Raw genomic sequence first — 24,049 nt, 5'->3', positions numbered from 1 at the left:
TCCCTTTCCCCATATGTAATTTTTTGCTGAACTATTTGAAAGTTACTTGCAATCATCATGGCACTTTCTCCTCAAGTACTACATGTGCCTCCTAAGACCAGAAGCATCTATACGACCACAGTGCAGTCAGCACACTGGAGAACTTAACATCAGCAGCCTGCTACTGTGTCCTATAAAGTTCATATTCACGTTTCTCCAAGTATCCCAATAGTGTCCTTTATAGCCAAATAGCACACTTTATTCAGATTTTTCCAGTTTTTAGGTCCAGGATCCCACATTGCATTTAATCGTCATGTGACAGTTCCTCAGTCTTTCCTTGTCTCCTGGCCCAGACGCTTGTGAAGTATACTGGCCAGCTCTTTGTAGGCTGTCCCTCAGTTTGGGTGTTTGTGATGTTTTCTCATGATCAGACAGAGGCCTGTGCATTTTTCACAAGAATGCTTCCAAGGTGATGTGCATGTGTCAGCCACCGGGTGGCCATGCCTCTATAATTGGCTGTGCTGCTGGTTACGGCAATGTGTGCTGAGTTTCTCTGCTGTAAAGTTATGATTAATAAATATCTTAGGAGAGATACTTTAAGATTATGCAAATGTCTGTTTTCTCCTCAAAATTTTATTCACTGAATTTAGCATTTGTAAGTGGATCTTGCCTATAAGCAGTTACTACTATGTCATTAAAAATGGTATTTATAATAGTGATTTTCTATTTTCCTCATTTCTTCTACATTCATTAATTGGAATTCTTCTATAAAAAAGAAGTATCTCTTTCCTCATTTATATACCTATCAGTTTTTAATTTATATCAGTATAGTCTTTTTTTTATTTCTGGATTTGGGTGTTGGGTAGACAGGTATAATCATTTGGTTTATGAAAATTCATTGAGCTGTTCATCTCAGCGTCATTTCCTGGTCTGTTTTAATTTTTACTTCAATTAGAATCCACAGACTTCACTAGAAGTATTTCTTTTTTTTTTTTTTTTAGAGATAGAGTCTTACTTTGTCGCCCTCGGTAGAGTGCTGTGGCATTACAGCTCACAGCAACTTCAGACTCTTGCCTCAGCCTCCCAAGTAGCTGAGACTAAGATGCCCACCACAACTCCCGGCTATTTTTTGGTTGCACTTGTCATTGTTTAGCGGGCCCAGCCCAGGCCAGGTTCGAACCCGCCAGCCCCAGTGTTTGTGGCCGGGGCCCTACCCACTAAGCTACGGGCACCACCCTACATCAGTGTATTCTCATGGGCATTCATTTTATTCTAGGGGTGACATCCTGTACTGCTGTCATTTATTTTGTTGTCCCACTTATTTTTAGCTTTCCCCACTGAGGACTCTTTCAAGCAGGCTCCTTTTCTAATTTTCTTTTTAAAAATCATTTTTTTAACTTGCCATTTTGAAATGCATTCAGGCTTTTTAAAAATCGCAGAAACAGTCCAGAGAATTTTTTTCTACCCCATTTATTGATTTATTCAGTTATTTGTCTTTATTATATAGTCATGTATTGTAATTTAATGCTGTGCGTTATAATCCATTTGTATTATATATTTTGTTGCTCAGATTGTCTCAAATTAGGACATTGTCTCTGATGCTTTTTAAATGTAATTAACCTGACATTCAGTTATTTTTCCTCAGAAAACATTGAGAGCCATGCTGGTATATACGCCATGCCATAGTTTGGCAGAAAGAATCAAACTTCAGAGACTTCTGCGGCCAGTTGTAGACACCATCCTAGTCAAGTGTGCAGATGCCAATAGGTAAGGCCATACCAGTGATCCGCCTCAAACCATCTTGTCTTGGTTTGTGCCTATCACCAAGCCTCACTCCTAGTGTCCTTGATACACATGTATTAAATGAGTCTTTGAGTATGGTTTTTTTAATCTGATATTCAAAATTAAAATGTAGCTCTTAAAAGTTCTTAGGGACCAAGGAAAAGAACTAATGGCAAGTAAAAGCCCAGGTAATAAACTTCACAGACCTCCACATTACTGTCTTTTGATTGATTCTCTTAGCATTCTTTTTTTTTCTTTTTTTGAGACAGAGCCTCAAGCTGTCCCCCTGGGTAGAGTGCCGTGGCATTACAGCTCACAGCAACCTCCAACTCCTGGGCTCAAGCGAGTCTCCTGCCTCCGCCTCCCAAGTAGCTGGGACTACAGGCGCCCGCCACAACGCCCGGCTATTTTTTGGTTGCAGCCGTCATTGTTGTTTGGCGGGTCCAGGCTGGGGATTCGAACCTGCCACCTTAGGTGTACGTGACTGGCGCCTTAGCTGGTTTAGCTATAGGCGCCGAGCCTCTCTTAGCATTCTTAATTTGACGTTCATTTAACAAGAACATTAGCTGATGTGTATATCCGTGAAGTATAATCTCATTTTATAGAATGAGTTGCACAGTATAAGAACCAGTGAGAGCATTATATCTGCTTGTGCCTTATTATCAGGATTGAAAAAATACTAAACCCATTTCATTATTTTCAGTGTAATATTTCACTCCATTTAGGACAGTGAAATACTACCAACATTGATGTGTATTTTATCCAGGAGCCAGGGTTGACATCGCTCTCCTTTCCTTTTCAGCCGCACCAGTCAGCTGTCCATATCAACACTGCTGGAGTTGTGCAAAGGCCAAGCAGGAGAGTTGGCAGTTGGAAGAGAAATACTAAAAGCTGGTAATAACTTTCTACTTAAAATTAACATAGTGTGTTTTATCATTTTCCTTTAATGAGTCTGTCTTATCTCATAATCTCTCCTGGGACTGTTACAGGATTTTGAAATTTTTTTTTATTAAATCATAACTTTGTACATTGACGCATTTATAGGGTTCAGAGTACTGCTTTGATATACAATGTGAAGTGCTTACGTTGAACTAAGTAACACATCCATGACAATTATGCTCATCTCTTAATGCACATTAGGTGAAGTTCCCCCCAGATACCCTCTCTCCTCCCATGTCCCCCCTCTCCTCCCCTCTCTCTCCTCTTCCCTTCTACTTTCTGGACTATAGTTATGTTTTGCCATTCATTTGAATGTGTAGGTGATTATACGTTGATTTCATAGTAGTATTGAGCACATTGGATACTTTTTTTTTTCCATTCTTGAGATACTTTACTGAGAAGAATGTGTCCCAGCTGTTCCATCCAGGTAAACATAAAAGATATGAAGTCTCCTTTTTTATATACATTTTTTTAATTGTTGGGGATTCATTGAGGGTACAAGATGTGTCACACACTGAGACCCCACCCCCACTTCCCTCTCTCTGCTCTAACTTTCCCCACCCCCCACTGTGTCATTAATTGTCATCAAGATTGAATACCTAGGGTTCATGCTTCTCCATTCTTGTGATGCTTTACTAAGAATAATTTGTTCTGCTTCCATCCAGTAAATACAAATGCTATAAAGTCTCCATTTTTTTAATGGCTGAATAGTATTCCATGGTATACATGTACCACAGCTTGTTAATCCATTCCTGGGTTGGTGGGCATTTAGGCTCTTTCCACATTTTGGCAATTGCAAGTGTCCTTATAATAAAAGTTTTTTTTTTCCTTTTGGATAGATGCCCAATAGTGGGATTGCAGGATCAAACAGGAGGTCTAGCTTGAGTTCTTTGAGGTTTCTCATACTTCCTTCCAAAAAGGTCATATTACTTTACAGTCCCACCAGCAGTGTAAAAGTGTTCCTTTCCGTCCACATCCACGCCAGCATGTACTGTTTTGGAATTTTGTGATGTGGGCCATTCTCACTGGGGTTAGATGGTATCTCAGGGTTGTTTTGATTTACATTTCTCTAATAATTAGGGATGATGAGCATTTTTTCATATGTTTGCCAGCCATTCATCTTGTTTTTTTGAGAGAAGGTTCTACTCATGTCTCTTGCCCATTGATATATAGGATTGTTGGCTTTTTTCATGTGGATTAATTTGAGTTCTCTATAGATCCTAGTTATCAAGCTTTTGTCTGATTCAAAATATGCAAAATATCCTTTCCCATTGTATAGGTTGTCTATTTGCTTTGGTGGTTCTCTCCTTAGCTGTACAGAAGCTTTTCAGTTTAATTAAGTCCCATTTGTTTATTTTGGTTGTTGCAATTGCCATGGCAGTATTCTTCATGAAGTCTTTTCCCAGGCCCATATCTTCCAGTGTTTTTCCTATGCTTTCTTTTGAGGATTATTGTTTCATGCCTTAAATTGAAGTCCTTTATCCATCTTAAATCAATTTTTGTAAGTGGAGAGAGGTCCAGTTTCATTTTTTGCGTGTGGATATCCAGTTCTCCTAGCAACATTTATTGAATAGGGAGTGCTTCCCCCAGTGTATGTTCTTGTCTTTTTTTATGGCTGCATAGTATTCCATGGTGTACATATACTACAATTTTGTTAATCCATTCATGGGTCGATGGGCACTCAGGCTGTTTCCATGTCTTGGCTATTATGAATTGAGCTGCAATAAACATTCTGGTGCAGGTGTCTTTGTTGTAAAATAATTTCTGATTGTGTGGGTATGTACCTAGTAGACGAATTGCAGGATCTACTGGTAGGTCTACTTTTAATTCCTTGAGTATTCTCCAAACTTCTTTCCAAAAAGGTCATATTAGCTTGCCTTCCCACCAGAAGTGTAGAAGCGTTCCCTTCTCTCCGCATCCACGCCAACATCTGTAGTTTTAGGGGTTTGTGATGTGGGCTAATCTTATTAGAGTTAGATGATATCTCAAAGTGGTTTTCATTTGCATTTCTCTGATGATTAAGGATGATGAGCATTTTTTCATGTGTTTGTAGGCCCTGCGCCTGTCTTCATTAGAGAAGTTTCTGTTCAAGTCTCTTGCCCACATAGAAATGGGGATATTTGTTCTTTTCTTACTGATTAGTTTTGAGTTCTCTGTATATTCTAGTTATCAGACCTTTCTGAAGGTTGTCTGTTTGCTTTACTTACTGTGCTCTTGGGCTGTGTAAAAACTTTTTAGTTTGATCAGATCCCAGTAATGTATTTTCAGTGTTGCTTCAATTGCCCAGGGGTGGTCCTCCTCGTAAAATATTCTCCAGACAATTTATTTTCTTTTTTTTTTTTTTTTCTTTTTTTGAGACAGAGCCTCAAGCTGTCACACTGCAGCTCACAGCAACCTCTAACTCCTGGGCTCATGCAAGTCTCCTGCCTCTACCTCCCAAGTAGCTGGGCGTACGGGCCCCCGCCACAATGCCTGGCTATTTTTTGGTTGCAGCTGTCACTGTTGTTTGGCCGGCCCAGGCTTGATTCAAACCTGCCAGCTCAGGTGTATGTGGCTGGCACCTTAGCCGCTTGAGCCACAGGCACTGAGCCCCAGACCAATTTCTTAAAGTGTTTTCCCTGCACTCTCTTCTAGTATTTTTATAGTTTCGTGTCTTAAGTTTAAATCTTTTATCCAGTGAGAATCAATTTTTGTTAATGGTGAAAGGTGGGGGTCCAGTTTCAGTCTTCTACAGGTTGTCAGCCAGTTCACCCAGCACCGTTTGTTAAATAGGGAGTTTTTCACCCACGGAATAATTTTGATAGGCTTGTGAAAAATCAAATGACAATAAGCTGGGTTCATCTCTTGGTTCTCTATTCTGTTCCATAAATCTACCTCCCTGGTTTGGGCCAGTACCATGCTGTTTTGATCACTATAGATTTATAGTATAGCCCAAAGTCTAGTAACGTGATACCTCCTGATTTGTTCTTATTTCTGAGTAACGTATTTGCTATTTGAGGTTTTTTCTGATTCCATATAAAGCGAAGTACTATTTTTTCAAGTTCTTTAAAGTATGACAGTGGTGCTTTAATAGGGCTTGCATTAAATCTGTAGGTTGCTTTGGATGATATGGACATTTTAACAATGTTGATTCTTTCCAGCCATGAGCATAGTATGTTTTTCTGTTTGTTAACATCTTCAGCTATTTTCTCAGAGTTTCATAGTTCTCTTTATAGAGATCCTTCATGTCCTTTGTTAGGTAAATTCCCAGATATTTCATCTTCTTTGGCACTACTGTAAAAGGAATAGTCCTTGACTTTTATTTTCAGCTTGACTATTGTTGGCATACGTAAAAGCTACTGATTTGTAAGTATTGATTTTGTATCCTGAGATGCTTCTGTATTCCTTGATCACCTCTAAGAGTTTTGAAGTTGAGTCCCTGGGATTTTCCAGGTATAGGATCATATCATCAGCAAAGAGTGAGAGTTTGATCTCCTCTGACCCTATTTGGATACCGTTGATTGCCTTCTTTTGCCTGATTGCAATAGCTAAGACTTCCATTACTATGTTGAATAGCAGTGGAGACAGTGGGCATCCTTGCCTTGTTCCTGAGCTGAGTGGAAATGTTTTCAATTTTACACCGTTCAATGATACTGGCTGTGGGTTTGCTGTAGATGGCCTCTATCAGTTTAAGAAATGTCCTTTCAATGCCTATTTTCTTAAGTGTTCTGATCAGGAAAGGATGCTGGATATTATCAAAGTATCAAAGGCTTTTTTTTTTTTTTTGCAGTTTTTGGCCAGGGCTGGGTTTGAACCCACAACCTCAGGCATATGGGTCTAGGGCCCTACCCCTTTGAGCCACAGGCACCACCCTATCAAAGGCTTTTTTTGCATAAGTTCAGAGAATCATTGAAGGTTGATGACCATCTTCTTCTGGCTTGAAACGTTTCCACTGAGAGATCTGCAGTTTTTCTGATATTTCTCCCTTTGTAGGTGATGCTTTTCTTACATCTGGCTGCTTGCAGAATTTTCTCCTTCATCTTAACTTTGGCAAAATTAATCACAATGTGTCTAGGAGATACTTTACTTGGATTGAGTCTTGCTGGGGTTCTGAAACTGTCTGCTATCTGAAGTTCTGTATCTCTTGCAGTGTTTGGGAAATTCTCCTCCAAAATCTCTTGGAGTAGAGCATCTATGCCTTTAGGACCATCCTCTTCTCCTTTGAGAATTCCTATAAGACAAATGTTTGATCTTTTGGAGTGATCCCACAGCTTTCTCAGGGAATGATCAGTTTTTGCTCTCCATTTGTCTGCCTCTTTGACTGTTTGGGAAAGTTCAAAAGTTTTGTCTTCAGTTTCAGAGATCCTTCCTTCTGCCTGGTCAACTCTATTACTGAGGGATTCTACTGTATTTTGGAGTTCCTCAACTAACTTTTTCGTTTCCTTGAGCTCTGCTTTCCCTTTTCTCATTATGTCCATATCTTTCTTGACTTTGTCTTTGAATTCATTAATTTCTTGAGACAATCTTTGGAATTCAGTTTCTATGTTTTCTTCCATTCTATTTATCTTATTTGCCATCCATATTCTGAATTCAGTTTCTGCCATTTGTCTGTGCATGGCATCTTCACTTCTGTCTCCTTTGTCATTTCTGGGGGTGGGGGTTGATCTACACTGGTTATTCATGTTGCCTTCTTCTTTTGGGTCTGCACCATGTTTATTTTCCACTATTTGGTTATTAGAACTGGTAGGGTGAGATTGGATTGGGGTTCCCAGGTAGTAGAGATAGCCCCTTACCAAAGCCCCAGGCTTTGTGATTGTGGCTTATCTCCTACAACCTTACAAAGGCCCCTTTCAGACTTCTGGCTTGAGATTCTGAGGATCTACTTGGTGAGATAGCGCAAGCTAGCTCTGTTTTGATATTAGCCAACCTCTACCCTAAGAAGCCATGGTGCTGGGTTTAAATCTCGGCTGTAAAGCCATAGTATTGGGTTTAAATCTCAGCTGTGAAGAGATACAAATAGCTGTAGTACCCAGCCTTCACAGTTCAGTTCTTATCCTCTATGAACTTCGAAGGTCAACCTCAGAATGTCCCCAAGTGGATAGCCCCAGACACGAGTTCCAATTAAATTATCTCAGTCAATGCAAACCCTGCTCAACAGAGAGGGATTCAAGGGTCTCCAACAGCACAATTGGAGCCAGGGATCCCTATCCCCACCCGCCAGATTCAGTCCACATTGTTGTCCACATCTCTGCTCACAGGCCCAGTTGGAGGCAGGGGCCACTCCCCTGCCCACTATTCTCAGTCCACACACAACTGGCCTCTGCTTGCCAGACCAGTTGGAGTCAGGGAACCACGCCCCCGCCTGCCAGTCTCAGTCCACTGCCTGGTAAGCTTCTGTTTGCAGGCTCTGTTGGAGTCAGGGCACCACACCCTGCCCACAGGTCTCAGTCCTCACCTGGTAAGCCTCTGCTCACAGCTCCCAGTTGGAGACAGGGGACCATGCCCTTGCCCTCAGGTCTCAGTCCACACCTGGTAAGCCTCTGCTCTGCTCGCAGGCCCAGTAGGGGCTGGGGATCAGCCCTGCCTGCCGAACTCAGTCCACATGGAACACTCTCCACATGGGTGCTGTCAGTTCCACAGTCCACATGGAACACACCACATGGGTGCTGTCAGAGCCAGGGGTTCTGCACCCTGTCCCACCAGACACAGCCTGAACCAACAGTCAACACCACCACTAGCCGGGCGTAGTCATAACCAGGGGACTCTTCTCCTCCCATCGAGGATCCCTTTCTTCCTGCACCCTCTTTCTTCCCCATTAGTCACACATTCCGTCCTGATGGTTGGTGGTCCACACTATGCCCAGATCTCTCAGGAAAAGACCAAACACTCTGCGCTCTGCAGGGGGCAGAACTTCAGACTGCCATGCAAGGGGGGAAGGGTGAACTGGGAGTTTGGACTTGTGGGGGAAAATATCTGTTCTATTTTATGCCTGGCAGGGTGGTGTCTAGGTTCATAAGAGGGACCTCCGTGGAGAAAGAGACCTAGCGTTTAGCAGCTCTCTCCAGGGAGGCAAAAGGAGAGGTCTTTTGTTCCTGCTCACTTGCAGGTAGGCTGCGGCAGGCCTCCTGCTTGGGGGAGGGGTCTCCCGTCCTCTAGTCGATAGGCTTTGCACCTGTAATTTGTTTTCTCAAATGCTCTTCCTTGGAGTTACAGCTTGCTGAACTTCTTTCTTGCTCCGCTCTCCACATGGGGCTTCATGGAGTCTGATTCTGTCCAGTTTTTCTCCCTCTGGTCAGGAGCCTCTGCTGAGGGTTGCTACCACTTGGCCATCTTCCCAGAATTCCAGGATTTTGAAACTTTGTCAATTAATTTACTCTGCTAAGTTTAGAAATATGAATTAATCTAAGAGATAAACTCTTTAAATTGATATAATTTAGAGTATTTTTTTTTGCCTTCTTCCATTTAATCATGGTTTGGTCTAGATTTTAATGTGACTATTTTTCAGTCATTCATTTTTATTTTCCTTTTTGTAGGTTCCATTGGTATTGGTGGTGTTGATTATGTCTTAAATTGTATTCTTGGAAACCAAACTGAATCCAACAACTGGCAAGAACTCCTGGGCCGCCTTTGTCTTATAGATAGACTATTGTTGGAATTTCCTGCTGAATTTTATCCTCATATTGTCAGTACTGAAGTTTCACAAGCTGAGCCTGTTGAAATCAGGTAACTTTTCTTTTGAAAATATCACATATTACTTGCATCTTCCTATCCACCCCACCACGTTCTCCCTGAGAATGACACATTTTAGATTTGTCAAACACTGTAATTATGGAGCATAGATAGATACTAATACCTTAATATTTGATTGACATAAAAGCCTGAAGTCTGTTTAATTAGAAAGTTATAGATCCTTTATAGTAAAATGGATTTTGGAGTGTACAAGCTATAAATTACTGCCATTTTTTAAAAATTTACATACATTTTTTCATTCGTCCAAACTGTCTTGTAATTGTGCTTTTTTGTTTCAGGTATAAGAAGCTGCTGTCCCTCTTGACCTTTGCTTTGCAGTCCATTGATAATTCCCACTCAATGGTTGGCAAACTTTCCCGAAGGATCTATTTGAGTTCTGCAAGAATGGTTACCACAGTCCCCCACGTGTTTTCAAAGCTGTTAGAAATGCTGAGTGTTTCCAGCTCCACTCACTTCTCCAGGATGCGTCGCCGCTTGATGGCTATTGCAGATGAGGTGGAAATCGCCGAGGCCATCCAGCTGGGCATAGAAGAGACTTTGGGTGGGCAGCAGGACGACTTTCTGCAGGCATCTGTCCCTAACAGCTGTCCAGAAACCACAGAGAATGGTTCTCTTGAGTGCACAGTCCATTTAGAGAAAACTGGAAAATTGTTACGTGCTACAAATTTGAGTGCCAGTTCAGAGGACATTTCTGACAGACTGGCCAGCATTTCAGTAGGACTTCCTAGTTCAGCAGCAACAACAGAGCAACCAAAGCCAATGGTTCAAACAAAAGGCAGACCCCACAGTCAGTGTTTGAACTCCTCTCCCTTATCTCATCATTCCCAGTTAACGTTCCCAGCCAAATCAGCCTCTTGTGCTGGGGCATCCCCATCCGTGCCAGCCCCATCTGTGCCAGCCAGCACTGTAACAGATGCGTCTAAACATAGACCTCAAGGATTCATTCCCTGCAAAATACCTTCTGCATCTCCTCAAATGCAGCGCAAGTTTTCTCTTCAATTCCAGAGAAACTGTTCTGAAAACAAAGACTCGGGTAAAGTTTCCCCAATCTTTACTCAGTCAAGACCTCTGCTCTCTAGTAATATACACAGGCCAAAGCCATCTCGACCTACCCCAGGCAATGCAAGTAAACAGGGAGATGTCTCAAAAAACAGCATGACACTTGATCTGAACAGTACCAAATGTGATGACAGCTTTGGCAGTAGCAATAGTAGTAGTAATGCTGTCATTCCCAGTGACGAGACAGTGTTCACCCCAGTAGAGGAGAAAAGCAGACTCGATGTCAATACAGAGCTCAACTCCAGTATTGAGGACCTTCTTGAAGCATCCATGCCTTCAAGTGATACGACAGTAACTTTTAAGTCAGAAGTTGCTGTCCTCTCTCCTGAAAAGGCTGAAAATGACGATACCTACAAAGATGATGTGAATCACAATCGGAAGTGCAAAGAAAAGATGGAAGCTGAAGAGGAAGAAGCTTTAGCGATTGCCATGGCAATGTCAGCGTCTCAGGATGCCCTCCCCGTGGTTCCTCAGCTTCAGGTTGAGAATGGGGAGGATATCATCATCATTCAACAGGATGTGAGTACAAATTCTTAAGAGGTTAGAGTTTCCTTGGACCACGCTAGAATGAATCTCATTCAGAAATGCTGCTTTTAACACAAGTTAATCATTGCAAACAGGTTTTTCACATAGAATTCTTATGTAACAGTAATGTTTGCATCATTTAAATACAACACTCCTTGCTTATTTCAAAAGCATTTCTGATTGATTACATAATGGTGATTACTTCTACATTTGACATTGGTCACCAGCACCATTCATTCAGAGGTCAAGTTTATAGATTGTTTGGGAAGCCAGACTAAACATAAAGTAATACTTTGCCAGGCTAAAATCTTACTCTTTTAATAATTAAAAAGTGGCTTTCTTTTAATATGTAGACACCAGAGACTCTACCAGGACATACCAAAGCAAAGCAACCCTACAGAGAAGACACTGAATGGCTGAAAGGTCAGCAGATAGGCCTTGGAGCATTTTCTTCTTGTTATCAGGCTCAAGATGTGGGAACTGGAACTTTAATGGCTGTTAAGCAGGTAAATATCCAGAGAGCATATAAACAAAATGATTCAAATTATAAAATGAAGCATGAGCAAATAAAAACAATAAAGGGTATGTCCTATGTATGTGTTTTAGTTGTTTAAACTTTAAGAAACACTAAATTTCTAAGTAGACATTGCCAAAGCACCAGTAACATTATGAATTCTATTATTAAAAGTTGAAGCATAAGTATTATAAAATACAGTATCAAGATGAAGCTTGTAGAAGTTTTCGTTTTTTGTTCTTGGTTTTTATAATTAGTAAAGGGATGGTTTCATGCTTCTTTCAGCAGTATATTGGTGCAGTGCCATCTCAGGGTTCCTGTGGTTTACTTTTCTTTTTGGCAGTTTTTGCCCGGGGCCGGGTTTGAACCCACCACCGCCAGTGTGGGGGGCCAGCGCCCTACTCCTTTGAGCCACAGGCACTGCCCCTGTGGTTTACTTTTTATAATGAGCATGCTTATCTGGATAGGAAAATGATTTTATTCTTAATTCTTCTCCCATGGCTAGACTTTTCTCATTTGTACTCTGTCTTCAAACAGTTGAAATATACTAGCTATATATCCCTGTATGTTTACTATATTGCACTGCTTCTCAAACTAGATTCTCACCTAAAAGAGTCTTTTTTTTTTTTAAAGTGCTCTACATCCATGATCATAAATGCCATCTGTTCCTAATATATAAGCCAATTTGGATCTGTCCATTTTAGGGCAGATCATTAGTGAAAACTTGCAAAACTTTGTGAACATGTTCATTTGAAACAGGTGACGTACGTCAGAAACACATCTTCTGAGCAGGAAGAAGTAGTGGAAGCATTAAGAGAAGAGATAAGAATGATGAGCCATCTGAATCATCCGAACATCATTAGGATGTTGGGGGCCACATGTGAGAAGAGCAATTACAATCTCTTCATCGAATGGATGGCAGGTATGTTCATGTACAAATAATAGAATGTGGATTTAACTTTCTGCTGTTCAATTGAGGACAAACAGCTAATGAACATTTATTTTTATTAAACAGTTGAGTTTCTAAAAACAAACTGCCCCTGATATACTAGTATGAGCTGCGGATACTTCATTTTATCTTTCATCAACATAAGTAAAGTTTTCACTACCTCCATCCACCTTTTTAGTTTTTCCAGTATGTTTGAATGATTGGGTAGCATTGTTTTATAAGAAAGATTTTTTTTAATGCCTAATCTTATAAGATCTGTATTTTTCCAAGTGACTATCATTAATTGGACAGATTAGGAAGTGTTTCAGTATAACCAAAAAAATCAACATATAATTTAAATTCACTTTTAGAAATAAACCAGCACTGAAGTATAAAGTTGAGTCTTGGCATCTACTCAAACAGATAAAAGACTGAGTTTTATTTTGTACTATACAATGTAATGACTTGGGATGTGGTATAGATTCTTTAATTTAACTTCTTAGATTTGTGTGTATTTTACGAATGCATTTCTATTTCCCATTCAGTTCTTACATGCATTATGTATTGTTGGTCTTCATAATACTGAGTAGATGGTTGGCTATTATAAACGCTTTTTAAGGAGATGCACTGAATTTGTGACTTGTCCAAGTTCAGGACTAAGAAATGGTAGGAAATAAAGCCTAACCCACATCTTCTGGAACCTCTGCATGTTCTCTTTGCCTTACGCTAAACAGCATGCTAGCACTGTTAGCATTGAAGTCACCAGTATAAGGGCATTGTTTAATTTGGTTAGGAAGACAGAAGTAAAGTGTACATTTTAGAAAGTTTCACATAAACTTTTTTAAAGTTTTCTAAAATCTTGGCTCAGCGCCCATGCTCAGTGGTTGGGGCACTGGCCACATACACCGAGGCTGCTGGGTTCCAACCCGGCCCGGGCCTGCTAAACAACAGCAACAAAAAAATAGCCACACGTTGTGACGGGCATCTATAGTCCCAGCTACTTGGGAGGCTGAGGATCCCTTAAGAGAATCACTTAAACCGAAAGAGTTTGAGGTTACTGTGAGCCATGCTGCCACAGCACTCTACCAGGGGTGACATAGTGAGACTCTGTCTCAAAAAAAAAAAAAAAAAGTGTTCTGAAATCTTAGCCCTCCAATAAACTAGTTACATGAGGGATCTGTGAAAATGTCTTCTAATTAATAGATTTTTAAGATGATACAGGAATGTGCTCTTAAATCAGTTTTGCTTGTGATATAGGGTATAAATTTAATGTTGTAGATGTGAATGTGAGTTCATGCTTTAGGAACCAGAGTTGAATGAACAACTTTAATTCTGGCTTAAGTTTATGATAATTGTTTCTGTTTTGTATTTTTCATATAGGAGGATCTGTGGCTCATTTGCTGAGTAAATATGGAGCCTTCAAAGAATCAGTAGTTATTAACTATACTGAACAGTTACTTCGTGGCCTTTCATATCTCCATGAAAACCAAATCATTCACAGAGATGTCAAAGGTGAGGGTTCTTGTAATGTTTATCTAGTGACAGTAAGAAAACAAATGTAATTTTAAAATTTGGATCTTTGTTTATTGTTTCTAACTATGGGATGGTTCTGCTGAGTAACTCAAATCAGTAGAGTACTAGAACTGAAAGGGGCCTCAAGGGTCACTTAATCCACCTTCCTCTTTCCATAGAAAAGTATATTCAGTATAAGAGAGACTGATTTTTCCACTGTTTTACTGCTAGTTGATGGCAGAAAGTGGAGCATCTAGGTGTAGGAATTCCCTGTCTTGGCCTCAGGACATACTGATTCCCAGAAAGTTCCTGTTCCTGGTTTTATTTAGTATAATGGAGATATTACAAACTTCTTTTAAGAAAAATTCTGAGATCTTTTGCAGGTCACTTTGTTTTTATTAAGAGCAGCTGTGGTTTTCTACCATGGATCTTTTTAGGTAGTATTTGATACATACTGAGTATATTATATATGCTAATTTTATATATAAGTGCTTTTCTAACATTAGCTTTTTATTAAGGCATAATTATGAAATGAAGCATATACAGTAGAATCTCTGTAAGGTGACCACCCCAAGGACCGTAACAAACTGGTTGACATGCGGAAGTCATCAACAAGGAGCCAGGCCGACCACAGTGAATGTACATGTGATGCCCGTCCAGTTTGTGAAAATTAGGACAGCTTGAGGGGGTGGTCACTGTAGGGAGGTGGTCAACTGCGGAGCTTCTACTGTGGTTCGAAGTGATTTAGATTAGTATGTTTCAACAAAATATTGTCTTAATGTAATTACATTGAAGTTTGGAGAAAGAGTTGTGAATATTACAGGTTTTCAACACTCATTAATATGAGTTTCACTAAAATCTCTGTCTTGACCTCTTTATACCTTCATACTGTTGTTGAGACTTTGCCTCTGAGACTTTAGATTTTATATATACTAGGGAGACCTGTAGGAATGAAGTGAAAGGAAAAGAGAGTGGCAGTCCACTTCGTTCTTTTGTCATTGTCCCATTTCATTTGTAACATATTACTGGATTTTTAATCTCTCTTTGTTTTTAACATTTAAGGTCATTTGCTGTGTTTGTTGACAGGTGCCAATTTGCTAATTGACAGTACAGGTCAGAGACTAAGAATTGCAGATTTTGGAGCTGCAGCCAGGTTGGCGTCAAAAGGAACTGGTGCGGGAGAGTTTCAGGGGCAGTTATTGGGGACAATTGCGTTTATGGCACCTGAGGTGAGCAGCAGCTTTGAGTGTGATGAAAGTATTTCTTCATGACAGCACTATACCAATTGATTTTGCAGTGGTATCCAGTATGTACTTAGCAATTAGAAGTCCACGTGCCCTGAACATAAGACTTCAATAATACCTTTCTTTTCGTGCCCTATTCTCTACCTTTCCATCTTTGTCTTGACAAAATTTAGAAAGACAGGTTTTAATATATTTGCTATTAAAGGCTATTTCTTACAAAGAATTGTTGAGTACTTTATAGTAATTGTTTTGCAGTAAACAAAAAATGCATGTAATAGAAATTTTTTTAAATAGTTCTCTCTCTATTCCAGAGGGAGATGAGCACACAGAGCAAAACCTTAGCAGTAGTGGGAAAGTGTAACGAAGCATTGCTCTGCTGACTCAGCCTCTGCTGAAGTGCTCATAACTCTCCATGATTATGTGGTGTAACTCTGGCCCCATAATTTGCTAAGAGCAAAATTCTGTGATGTCACTCTCGTACAGAATCTCACAGTTGTCCAGAATACTTTGTTACACAGAAAATTAAGCTTATTCATGAAATGAGACCTCAGGTAGTCCATATAATTACTATTTGTACCATTATTTACCCTGAAGTTAAAAACTAGAATCTGTGACTACAAAATGGCTTTCCCTTTTTTTAAATGAGTCACATTTCCAAATTAACTTTGTTTTATCCTCAGGTGCTAAGAGGTCAGCAGTACGGTAGGAGCTGTGACGTGTGGAGCGTTGGCTGTGCTATTATAGAAATGGCTTGTGCAAAACCACCTTGGAATGCAGAAAAACACTCCAATCATCTTGCTTTGATATTTAAGGTAATTGTGAGATAAAAGTGACTTATTTATACTAAAGTAGGCAGGGGGCAGATTCCCATGGGCTCTCCCTAACTGTCACTCTATCACGAAGGTAAATCTTCCTTGAAATAGGCAGATGATTTCTGCTTGTCATTTATTCAGGGGAATTTGACTTAACTTTTTTACTTTAAGATGGCACAAAAGCAGTACAAATGGAGTAAAAATAGTCCTTCAAATTTACACCTAGTCAACTGGCAATCCAGTTCTACCTTCTTACAACCTTTAAATCCATTCTCTCCATTTCTATCATTGAACAGTGTAATGGTTGAGATGTTTAGCTTTTGAGGTGGAGCCTGTGGCTCAAAGGAGTGGGACGCCAACCCCATATACCAGAGGTGGTGGGTTCAAACCCAGCCCTGGCTAAAAACTGCAGGGAAAAAAAAGGGGGGGAGATGTTTAGCTTTTGTAGACAAAAGCTTAGGAGTCATACAGACTTGGTTTCAAACCCTGGCTCTTAAAGGCCATGTGACCTTAATTACTTTTTGTATCTATCCTCCATTCTCTTATTTGTAAAGTAGGTACAATAATAGCACCTACATTACAAGATTATTATGAAGATAAAATTGCCTCTGGGCCATAGGCAAATACTTAGCCCACACAGTCGCTCCCACCTCATAAGCTCCTCTAGTCCTCCCCAGCTGTGTCGGTTCCTCAGTCACTGACAGTACCTAGTTTGCGTTACTGCCATTATTGCTCTTTTCCTCTGTTCTTCCGTATTGCCCTTGTTCCTTCTCTGAGTGGTTCTAGTTCTGATTCAAGTTCACATTCAGCACTCTTCCTACTTAGGCACTCTGTGGCACACCGGTCTGGTCCAGACTGTCACACTTTAGTACAGACCTGTGTCTGATACATTCTTGCTGGTCTTAATGCTTGTTTATGTTCCTGTCTTACATTCCTTTTCAAACTAGTCTCCTTGAGGGCCATTCCTGTCTGATTCATTTTTGTTCCCTTCCACAGAAACCTAAACAGAAGTTGCACAATAAATACTCATGGCCAGGATCAATTTGAACGTTTGATGTTATTTTCAATGTTTGGAAACCATAGAAATAAATAAAAATGATTTTCAAATCAGCACAGTCCATTTTGGCACATTTGGGGGAAGATTTTGTTGTAGTTAAGTGGATTTAATTTGTTTAGATTTAAAATTATTTAGATTTATCGAAAAGTTCTTCATGCTTGGGATAGTGGTTCCTACTAGCACTCTGAGAGGCCGAGGCAGGAGGATAGCTTGAAGTCAGGAGTTTGGGGGTAGCCTGAGCAAGAGCGAGACTCCATCTCTCCCAAAAATATAAAAAATTAGCTGTTACACTTGTCTGTAGTTCCAGTTCCTTGGGAGGCTGAGATAAGAGGATCACTTGAGCCCAAGAGTTAGAGATTGCAGTGAGCTGTGATCACACTGCTGCACTCTAGCCAGGGCGACAAACTGGGGGGGAAAAAAAGGTTGTTTATAGTATATTTAATACTAAGAATTAGGATTTGTCCAACACTGAAGAAAAAAGTTAAATGCTGTTGTGTTTTCTGTGTACTAAATAGACTGGCCAGATCTGGTCTTTCTCACTCTGTGCTGAAAACAGAAAATGTGCAGAAAATCACAAAAAGGACAAACCATCTCAGAGACTGAATATGAGGAAAGCAGAATTCATCTGAGTGAATAATTTCCTTACCTGATTGTTGTGATGTGTACTTACCCTTGTTCAGTTAGACAATAAGGAACGCTCTCGACCATCTGAATAGGATCAATTTAATCAAACTCTAAAATCCTAAAACTTGCCAGACTAGAGGAAACGTGTCCATCCAGTGGGTGAGTTTTCCATAGGCTTCTTGATAGCAGGAAGTCCTCCCACTTGTGCTTCAGTTCCTCTATGTTCACGATGCAAATGTAGAGGCTATGAAGTAGATGCATTTCTGTATCAGCAGTTCCAGGTGTGGAAAGGACCAATGCTCTGGCTTTTTCTCCTACAGATTGCTAGTGCAACTACTGCCCCATCGATCCCTTCACACCTGTCTCCTGGTTTACGAGACGTGGCTCTTCGTTGTTTAGAACTTCAACCTCAGGACAGACCTCCATCAAGAGAGCTACTGAAGCATCCAGTCTTCCGTACTACGTGGTAGCCAGTTACACGAATAACTGCAATAGAGACAGGATGCTCAACAAGAGAAAAAAAACTTGTGGGGAGCCATGCCAATAATCGACTGGCCTTCACGCCACTGAACAGCAATGAACCAGGCCAGTGGGGAACCCTTACCTAAGTATGTGATTGACAAATCATGATCTGTACCTAAGCAAAAGTCCACAACTTGTGCAGGAACTGTAAACTGTGCCTTTCCCAGAACTGGCCCTAGGTGAACAGCAAAACAGTGAAGTTTGCATGACTGAATAGCAAAACATTATTTTTTGGAGCACTTTTTCAGCAATATTAGCAGCTGAGGGGCTCAGGATCTATTTTAATATCTCAATAATTATTCCATTTCATATAGTTATCACAAGCAGGGGGTTCTGCAGTTTCATTCAATTTGTCACTGGCTGTAAAATCAGTATCTGCCTCTTTTAAATCAGAGTATGCTATGAGTAGCAGTAAATACATATATTTTTTAAAGTTGATAACTTCTTTATGACCCACAGTTGACCTTTATTTTTTTTTTTTTAAAATGCCTGGGCAATTGTGGTTCATTGTGCATTTTACTGTTGGCCCATTCATTTCGTTTTTGAAAGTTATGGTTCTGTATTTTCATTTCACCTTCATTTTGTTTAATATTCAGGGAAAGGTGATCTTTTCAAATAAGAAAAAAAAATAGAACTAGGTGTGTGAACTAGAATTTATTAAATATCTTGCTATTGCAAGAGTTTTTTAAATACAGATTTAACTTTTTTTTTTAATTGGAATATCATAAAGTACTACCTACATCTGAGTCAGTCACTGCTCTTATTGTGCAGGTTCAATGTAAATTAACTGAAAATCAACTGTTCTCTGTGATGCAGCTCGCAACCAAGATCAAGATTACTTTGAAATTTATTTGAATTTTTTGAACGTTGTGGTTTCCTTTGTCAGCTTTAGTAAACTTCACACCAGTTAGGTCTTACTCTGTGTAACAATCCGTCATTTACCATCACTAGTGATGAGAACATGGAACTGCTATTTTCCTTCTTCTGTGCACCGTCCCTTTACAGTAGGCCTGGCTGATAATTAGAGAAAAATTAACTTAATTTAGCTTGATTACTCAACTACTAATTAGTAATGTTGTTAAACAGTAAATTTGCTTTGAATTTGGAAAATGTGTTCAGAAAGAAAATGATTGAATTTTATTCACTAATTTCTTGAATTTTGCACAATTATCTAATGGTTTTAGTCTAGGGTTGAATTCAGGTGCATGGAATCCTGAAGGAAAATGGTGGCTCCTTTATCCCTTTTTTGTGAGTCTTTTTAAATCAAGTACTGATAAATACAACTTTGAGATTTTAGTTTTAACTCTTCAGAAGCCAGTGTGAAATAGAATTGGTTATTCTCAAAGACTCAGGATAAACTAAATAAGCTATATAGAGTACATTTTAAATGTACAACACAAATTGGAAGTGAAATAAGTTACAAGATAAGTTTACAGGGATATATTGCTTATAATTTTTAAAAGGCAGTTTGTTTTTTTATGTGTCTTGTTTTTAGTGAAATTTTACATTCCTTTGTTTTAGAAGATTGGCAACATTTGAAGAGTTAAAAAATAGTACAGAAATGTGAAGTTTGGTAGCTCTAAATGTGTTGTACTTGACTTTGTTTTATTTTCTTTTTTGTGTTGTTTGTTTGTTGGTTTTTGTTTTTTGACTACTTAGAATTTTCACAATTCTAATGAGATTGTTTCCAAGTCTCTCATGTGCAAGCTTTAAAGGATGCACTCTTGCCATTTTATGTACTGGAAGATCATTGGTCAGATTAATACTGTGTCTGACAGAAATGTAAACTGTATAAACTGAGGAACCTCAGCTAATCAGTATTACTTTGTAGATCACCATGCCCACCACATTTCAAACTCAGACTATCAATGTCAGAATCCATTGTGTTTGAGTTTGTTTGCAGTTCCCTCAGCTTGCTGGTAATTGTGGTGTTTTGTTTTTTGTTTTGTTTTCAATGCAAATGTGATGTAATATTCTTATTTTCTTTGGATCAAAGCTGGACTGAAAATTGTATTGTGTAATTATTTTTGTGTTCTTAATGTTATTTGGTACTCAAGTTGTAAATAGTGTCTACTGCTGTTTATTCCAGTTTCTACTACCTCAGGTGTCCTATAGATTTTTCTTCTACCAAAGTTCACTTTCACAATGAAATTATATTTGCTGTGTGACTATGATTCCTAAGACTTCCAGGGCTTAAGGGCTAACTTCTATTAGCACCTTACTGTGTAAGCAAATGTTACAAAAAAAAAAATCTCTGGGTTAAGAAAATTTGGCTTAAATGTATCCTTTGTTTATTTTAAATATATCGAGATATTTTAATTAAAATTTTTACCCCATTGAACCAATTTTATAGTATTTGTACCTATTTTGGTGTTTTTGTCTTTATAGTAAATAAAAGTTTTTGAACAAAAGTTGTTACTTTCATTTATTTTGAAGTAATTTTATATAAAAGTTACAAGAATACAACAAAGAACTCGTATATACCCTTCACCAGAGACCATAGTCAGCTGTGGGCAGCTGCCCAGTTTTGTCCTTTATGAGCAAGAGGATCCAGACCAAGATGGCACATAGCTCTTAGATGTCATGTTTCTTCAGTCTCATTCAAGTCCAGAACGACTTCTTAGTTCTTCCTTGACATTCATGGCCTTAATTTTTTTTCAAGATTTTAGGTTGTTTTAAGACCCTCGATTTGAGTTTTTTCTAAACTCCTCCCAATTAGATTCAGAGTACACATTTTTGGTGGGAAAATCATGGGAGTGATGCTGTGCTCTTCTCAGTGTATCTCATCTGGAAGCTCCGAGGACGATTTGTCCCACTGTTGGTGATACTAACTGTGATGGACACTGTAACGTTACTCTTTCCCTTTATAATTAATTTCCACCTTTATAGTAAGTATTCTATGAGGGTGATACTTTGAGACTACATAAATATCCATTTGTCTCATCTAATTTTAGCTCTTTGCTCTTAGCCTTCTTGCCTGAATTATTTCTCTGTTAGTTGCCAAATGATGATCTTCCAGTTCCTTCATCTCTTCTGTATTGTAGTCATTGGCACTTCGCTATGAGGAAGAGCATTCTCTTCCCTTCTCCCATTATACTTTTATCATATATTTTTTGGTTGCAGTCATCGTTGTTTGGCGGGCCCAGGCTGGGGATTCGAACCTGCCACCTTGGGTGTATGTGGCTGGCGCCTTAGCCACTTGAGCCACAGGCGCCGAGCCACTTTTATCATATATTATCATATATTTGCTCACATTGGCTAGTGGGAACTTCTGAGAGCTAGCATCTTTGACCTTGGTAAGCCATCATTCTTTGAACACTTCTATACTTTGAGCTCCATCTGTGCCCTATCTGCTGTGGCCCTGTGATCATCCATTTTCTCAAAGAGCTCTAATTCCTTTGATGGAAAATGATATTTGAAAACCAAGATGTGGCTGCTAGATATGCTTATTACTACTGGGTGTCACTGTTCCCAGACCCTCTTTGTAGGGTTAGAAAATTATACATGTAATTTTCACATATAATTTATATAATTATATGTATAATTAATATATAATTTTGTTATAATTATATATAAGATTCACAATATATAAATATAAGATTCATTATATAATTTACATAATTTAATATAAACTGCATATATAATTTTCATAATACCGTGTTTCCCCCAAAATAAGACCTACCCAAAAAATAAGCCCTAGCAGGATTTCTATGCATTTGTTAAATAGAAGCCCTACCCCAATAAGACCTAGTGATGGGTATGGCTATGCAGATATGCTGCATTTCAGCATGGAGCGGTAAGGAAGACTGGAATACCTTTCATCTGCCACAGCTCCTTTCTCCAAGCTGTTGAGACTTCTGCGGATGCGCACTGTATTGTAGTCATTGGCACTTCGCTATAAGGAAGAGCATTCTCTTCTCCCATTTACTTTTATCATATATTATCATATATTTGCTCACTACTACCACAGTGTGGTAACCGTGGTCGCAGGCATCCTTTTGCACACCTGCGAACAGCTAGGGGAAAGGAGTTCAGGCATTACTAGCACCAGCCCCACCAACAAGGTTGGCTCCCCCTGTCAGGTTCCAGAAGATAAGACTTAACTATATTTGAATAAATGTAGATTGTTGTATTATACTTGATAAAAATAAGACATCCCCTGAGAATAAGCCCTAGTTTGTCTTCTTGAGAAAAAATACAGTGTCTTATTTTCGGGGAAACACAGTATATGAATAGGTACGTTTTCGTCACATGCAGAATATTCACATAAAAATCAGGAGTGCACACCAGTCTTTGAGTTCTGATCTAACACCAAGTTTCATTCAAACTTTACAAATCTGTACCTCCTTTCTCAGGTAATGGGAACCCTGGCTCCAGTTACTCTCCACATACTGACGAGCTTAGTTCCTCCCCACATAGGACCAATGCCTGGATCCCCACTCAATTTAGCCGCCTTTCTTTTGTGGCTCCAACCCCTACTGGACCACCCTCACTAAAACCTAAGAGCTTTAAAAAAAAATATAGACTTTATTTTTTAGTGCTGTTAGGTTAAAAGCAAGATTAAGTGGAAAGTACAGAGATTTTCTGTATATCCCCTCCCCTCAGAGCCTCCCCCACAATCAATATTTAAGGACTTGGTTTACAAAAAGAAGGAAAGCTTTTCTTAAAAAATTAAGTTTTTAGAAACTTTTTTAGCTATCTTACGACTCATACAATTAACAATCCATCACATGTACCATCTGGCATGTTATATACTTACGTTTAAATAACTGCTACAGTTCCAAGATGGTACAGATTAAACTTAATTGATTCTGTTCACACAGCTCTCTCTAGATCATGTCATATAAGAAAACATAAAAGAGTATTTTCTAGCTCCATCCAGGTAAACATAAAAGATGTCAAGTCTCCATCTTGTTATGGCTGCACAGTATTATGGCTCCATAGTATTCCATGGTATACAAATACCACAATTTACTGATCCATTCATGAGTCCTCGGGCACTTGGACTCCTTCCATGACTTGGCAATTATGAATTGGGCTGCAATAAACATTCTGGAGCCAATGTCTTTGTTGTTAAATGATTTTTGATCATCTGGGTATATACCTAGTAGAGGAATTGCAGGATCCAACAGTAGGTCTATTTTTAGTTCCTTGAGTATTCTTCTTAGTAAAGTATCTCAAGAATAGAAGATGCTCAATACTACTATGAAACCAACATATAATCACCTATATATTCATATGAATGATAAAACATAACTACAGTCCAGAAAGAAAGAGGGAAGAGGAGGGAGAGGGAAAGGGAGAGGGAGGTTAGGAGGAGGGAGGGCATTTGGTGGGACCTCATCTAATGTGCATAATACAATGGTACAATTCAAAACTATTAAGAATAGAATATAGACTCTGCACCCATAGCTCAGTGGTCATGGTGCCAGCCACATACACCAAAGTTGGTGGGTTCGAACCCAGCCCAGGCCAACTAAAACAACAACTGCAACAAAAAATAGCCAGGTGTTGCAGCGGGCACCTGTAGTCCCAGCTAATTGGGAGGCTGAGGCAAAAGAATCTCTTTAAGCCCAAGAGTTGGAGGTTGCTATGAGCTGGGATGCCACAGCACTCTACCAAGGGGGTTATAGTGAGACTCTGCGGCCTTATGGCTCAGCACTGGGCTTGCAGGTTCAAACCCAGCCCGGGCCTGCCAAACAACAATGACAACTACAACCCAAAAATAGCCAGGCATTGTGGTGGGCGCCTGTAGTCCCAGCTACTTGGGAGGCTGAGGCAAGAGAATCTCTTAAGCCCAAGAGTTAGAGGTTGCTGTGAGCT

General features: G+C 39.5%; 1 protein-coding gene across 3 annotated transcripts in view; it reads left to right on the top strand.

The window, feature by feature from the left end:
• MAP3K1 (mitogen-activated protein kinase kinase kinase 1) overlaps window positions 1-20,569 on the top strand; it is an 83,567-nt gene extending 62,998 nt beyond the window's left edge. For 2 of the 3 annotated variants that reach the window (XM_023518998.1, XM_023519001.1), the window contains exons 11-20: window positions 1,625-1,746; window positions 2,564-2,655; window positions 9,213-9,402; window positions 9,708-11,007; window positions 11,367-11,519; window positions 12,287-12,449; window positions 13,836-13,967; window positions 15,054-15,196; window positions 15,892-16,023; window positions 18,025-18,836. In XM_023518998.1, the coding sequence (XP_023374766.1) occupies window positions 1,625-1,746; window positions 2,564-2,655; window positions 9,213-9,402; window positions 9,708-11,007; window positions 11,367-11,519; window positions 12,287-12,449; window positions 13,836-13,967; window positions 15,054-15,196; window positions 15,892-16,023; window positions 18,025-18,174 (2,577 nt within the window). In that variant the 3' untranslated portion in view covers window positions 18,175-18,836. Of the gene's footprint in view, window positions 1-1,624; window positions 1,747-2,563; window positions 2,656-9,212; window positions 9,403-9,707; window positions 11,008-11,366; window positions 11,520-12,286; window positions 12,450-13,835; window positions 13,968-15,053; window positions 15,197-15,891; window positions 16,024-18,024 lie in introns of all 3 variants that reach the window. The other variant, XM_003782751.3, reaches the window with a different exon arrangement.
• The last annotated feature ends 3,480 nt before the right edge of the window (window positions 20,570-24,049 follow it).

Source organism: Otolemur garnettii, unplaced genomic scaffold (assembly GCF_000181295.1).
Source record: "Otolemur garnettii isolate 467f Iridium unplaced genomic scaffold, OtoGar3 scaffold00005, whole genome shotgun sequence".
Taxonomy (NCBI): Eukaryota; Metazoa; Chordata; class Mammalia; order Primates; family Galagidae; genus Otolemur; species Otolemur garnettii.
The sequence above is the reverse complement of the archived record's forward strand: the minus strand, read 5'-3'. Positions and strand labels throughout refer to the sequence as shown.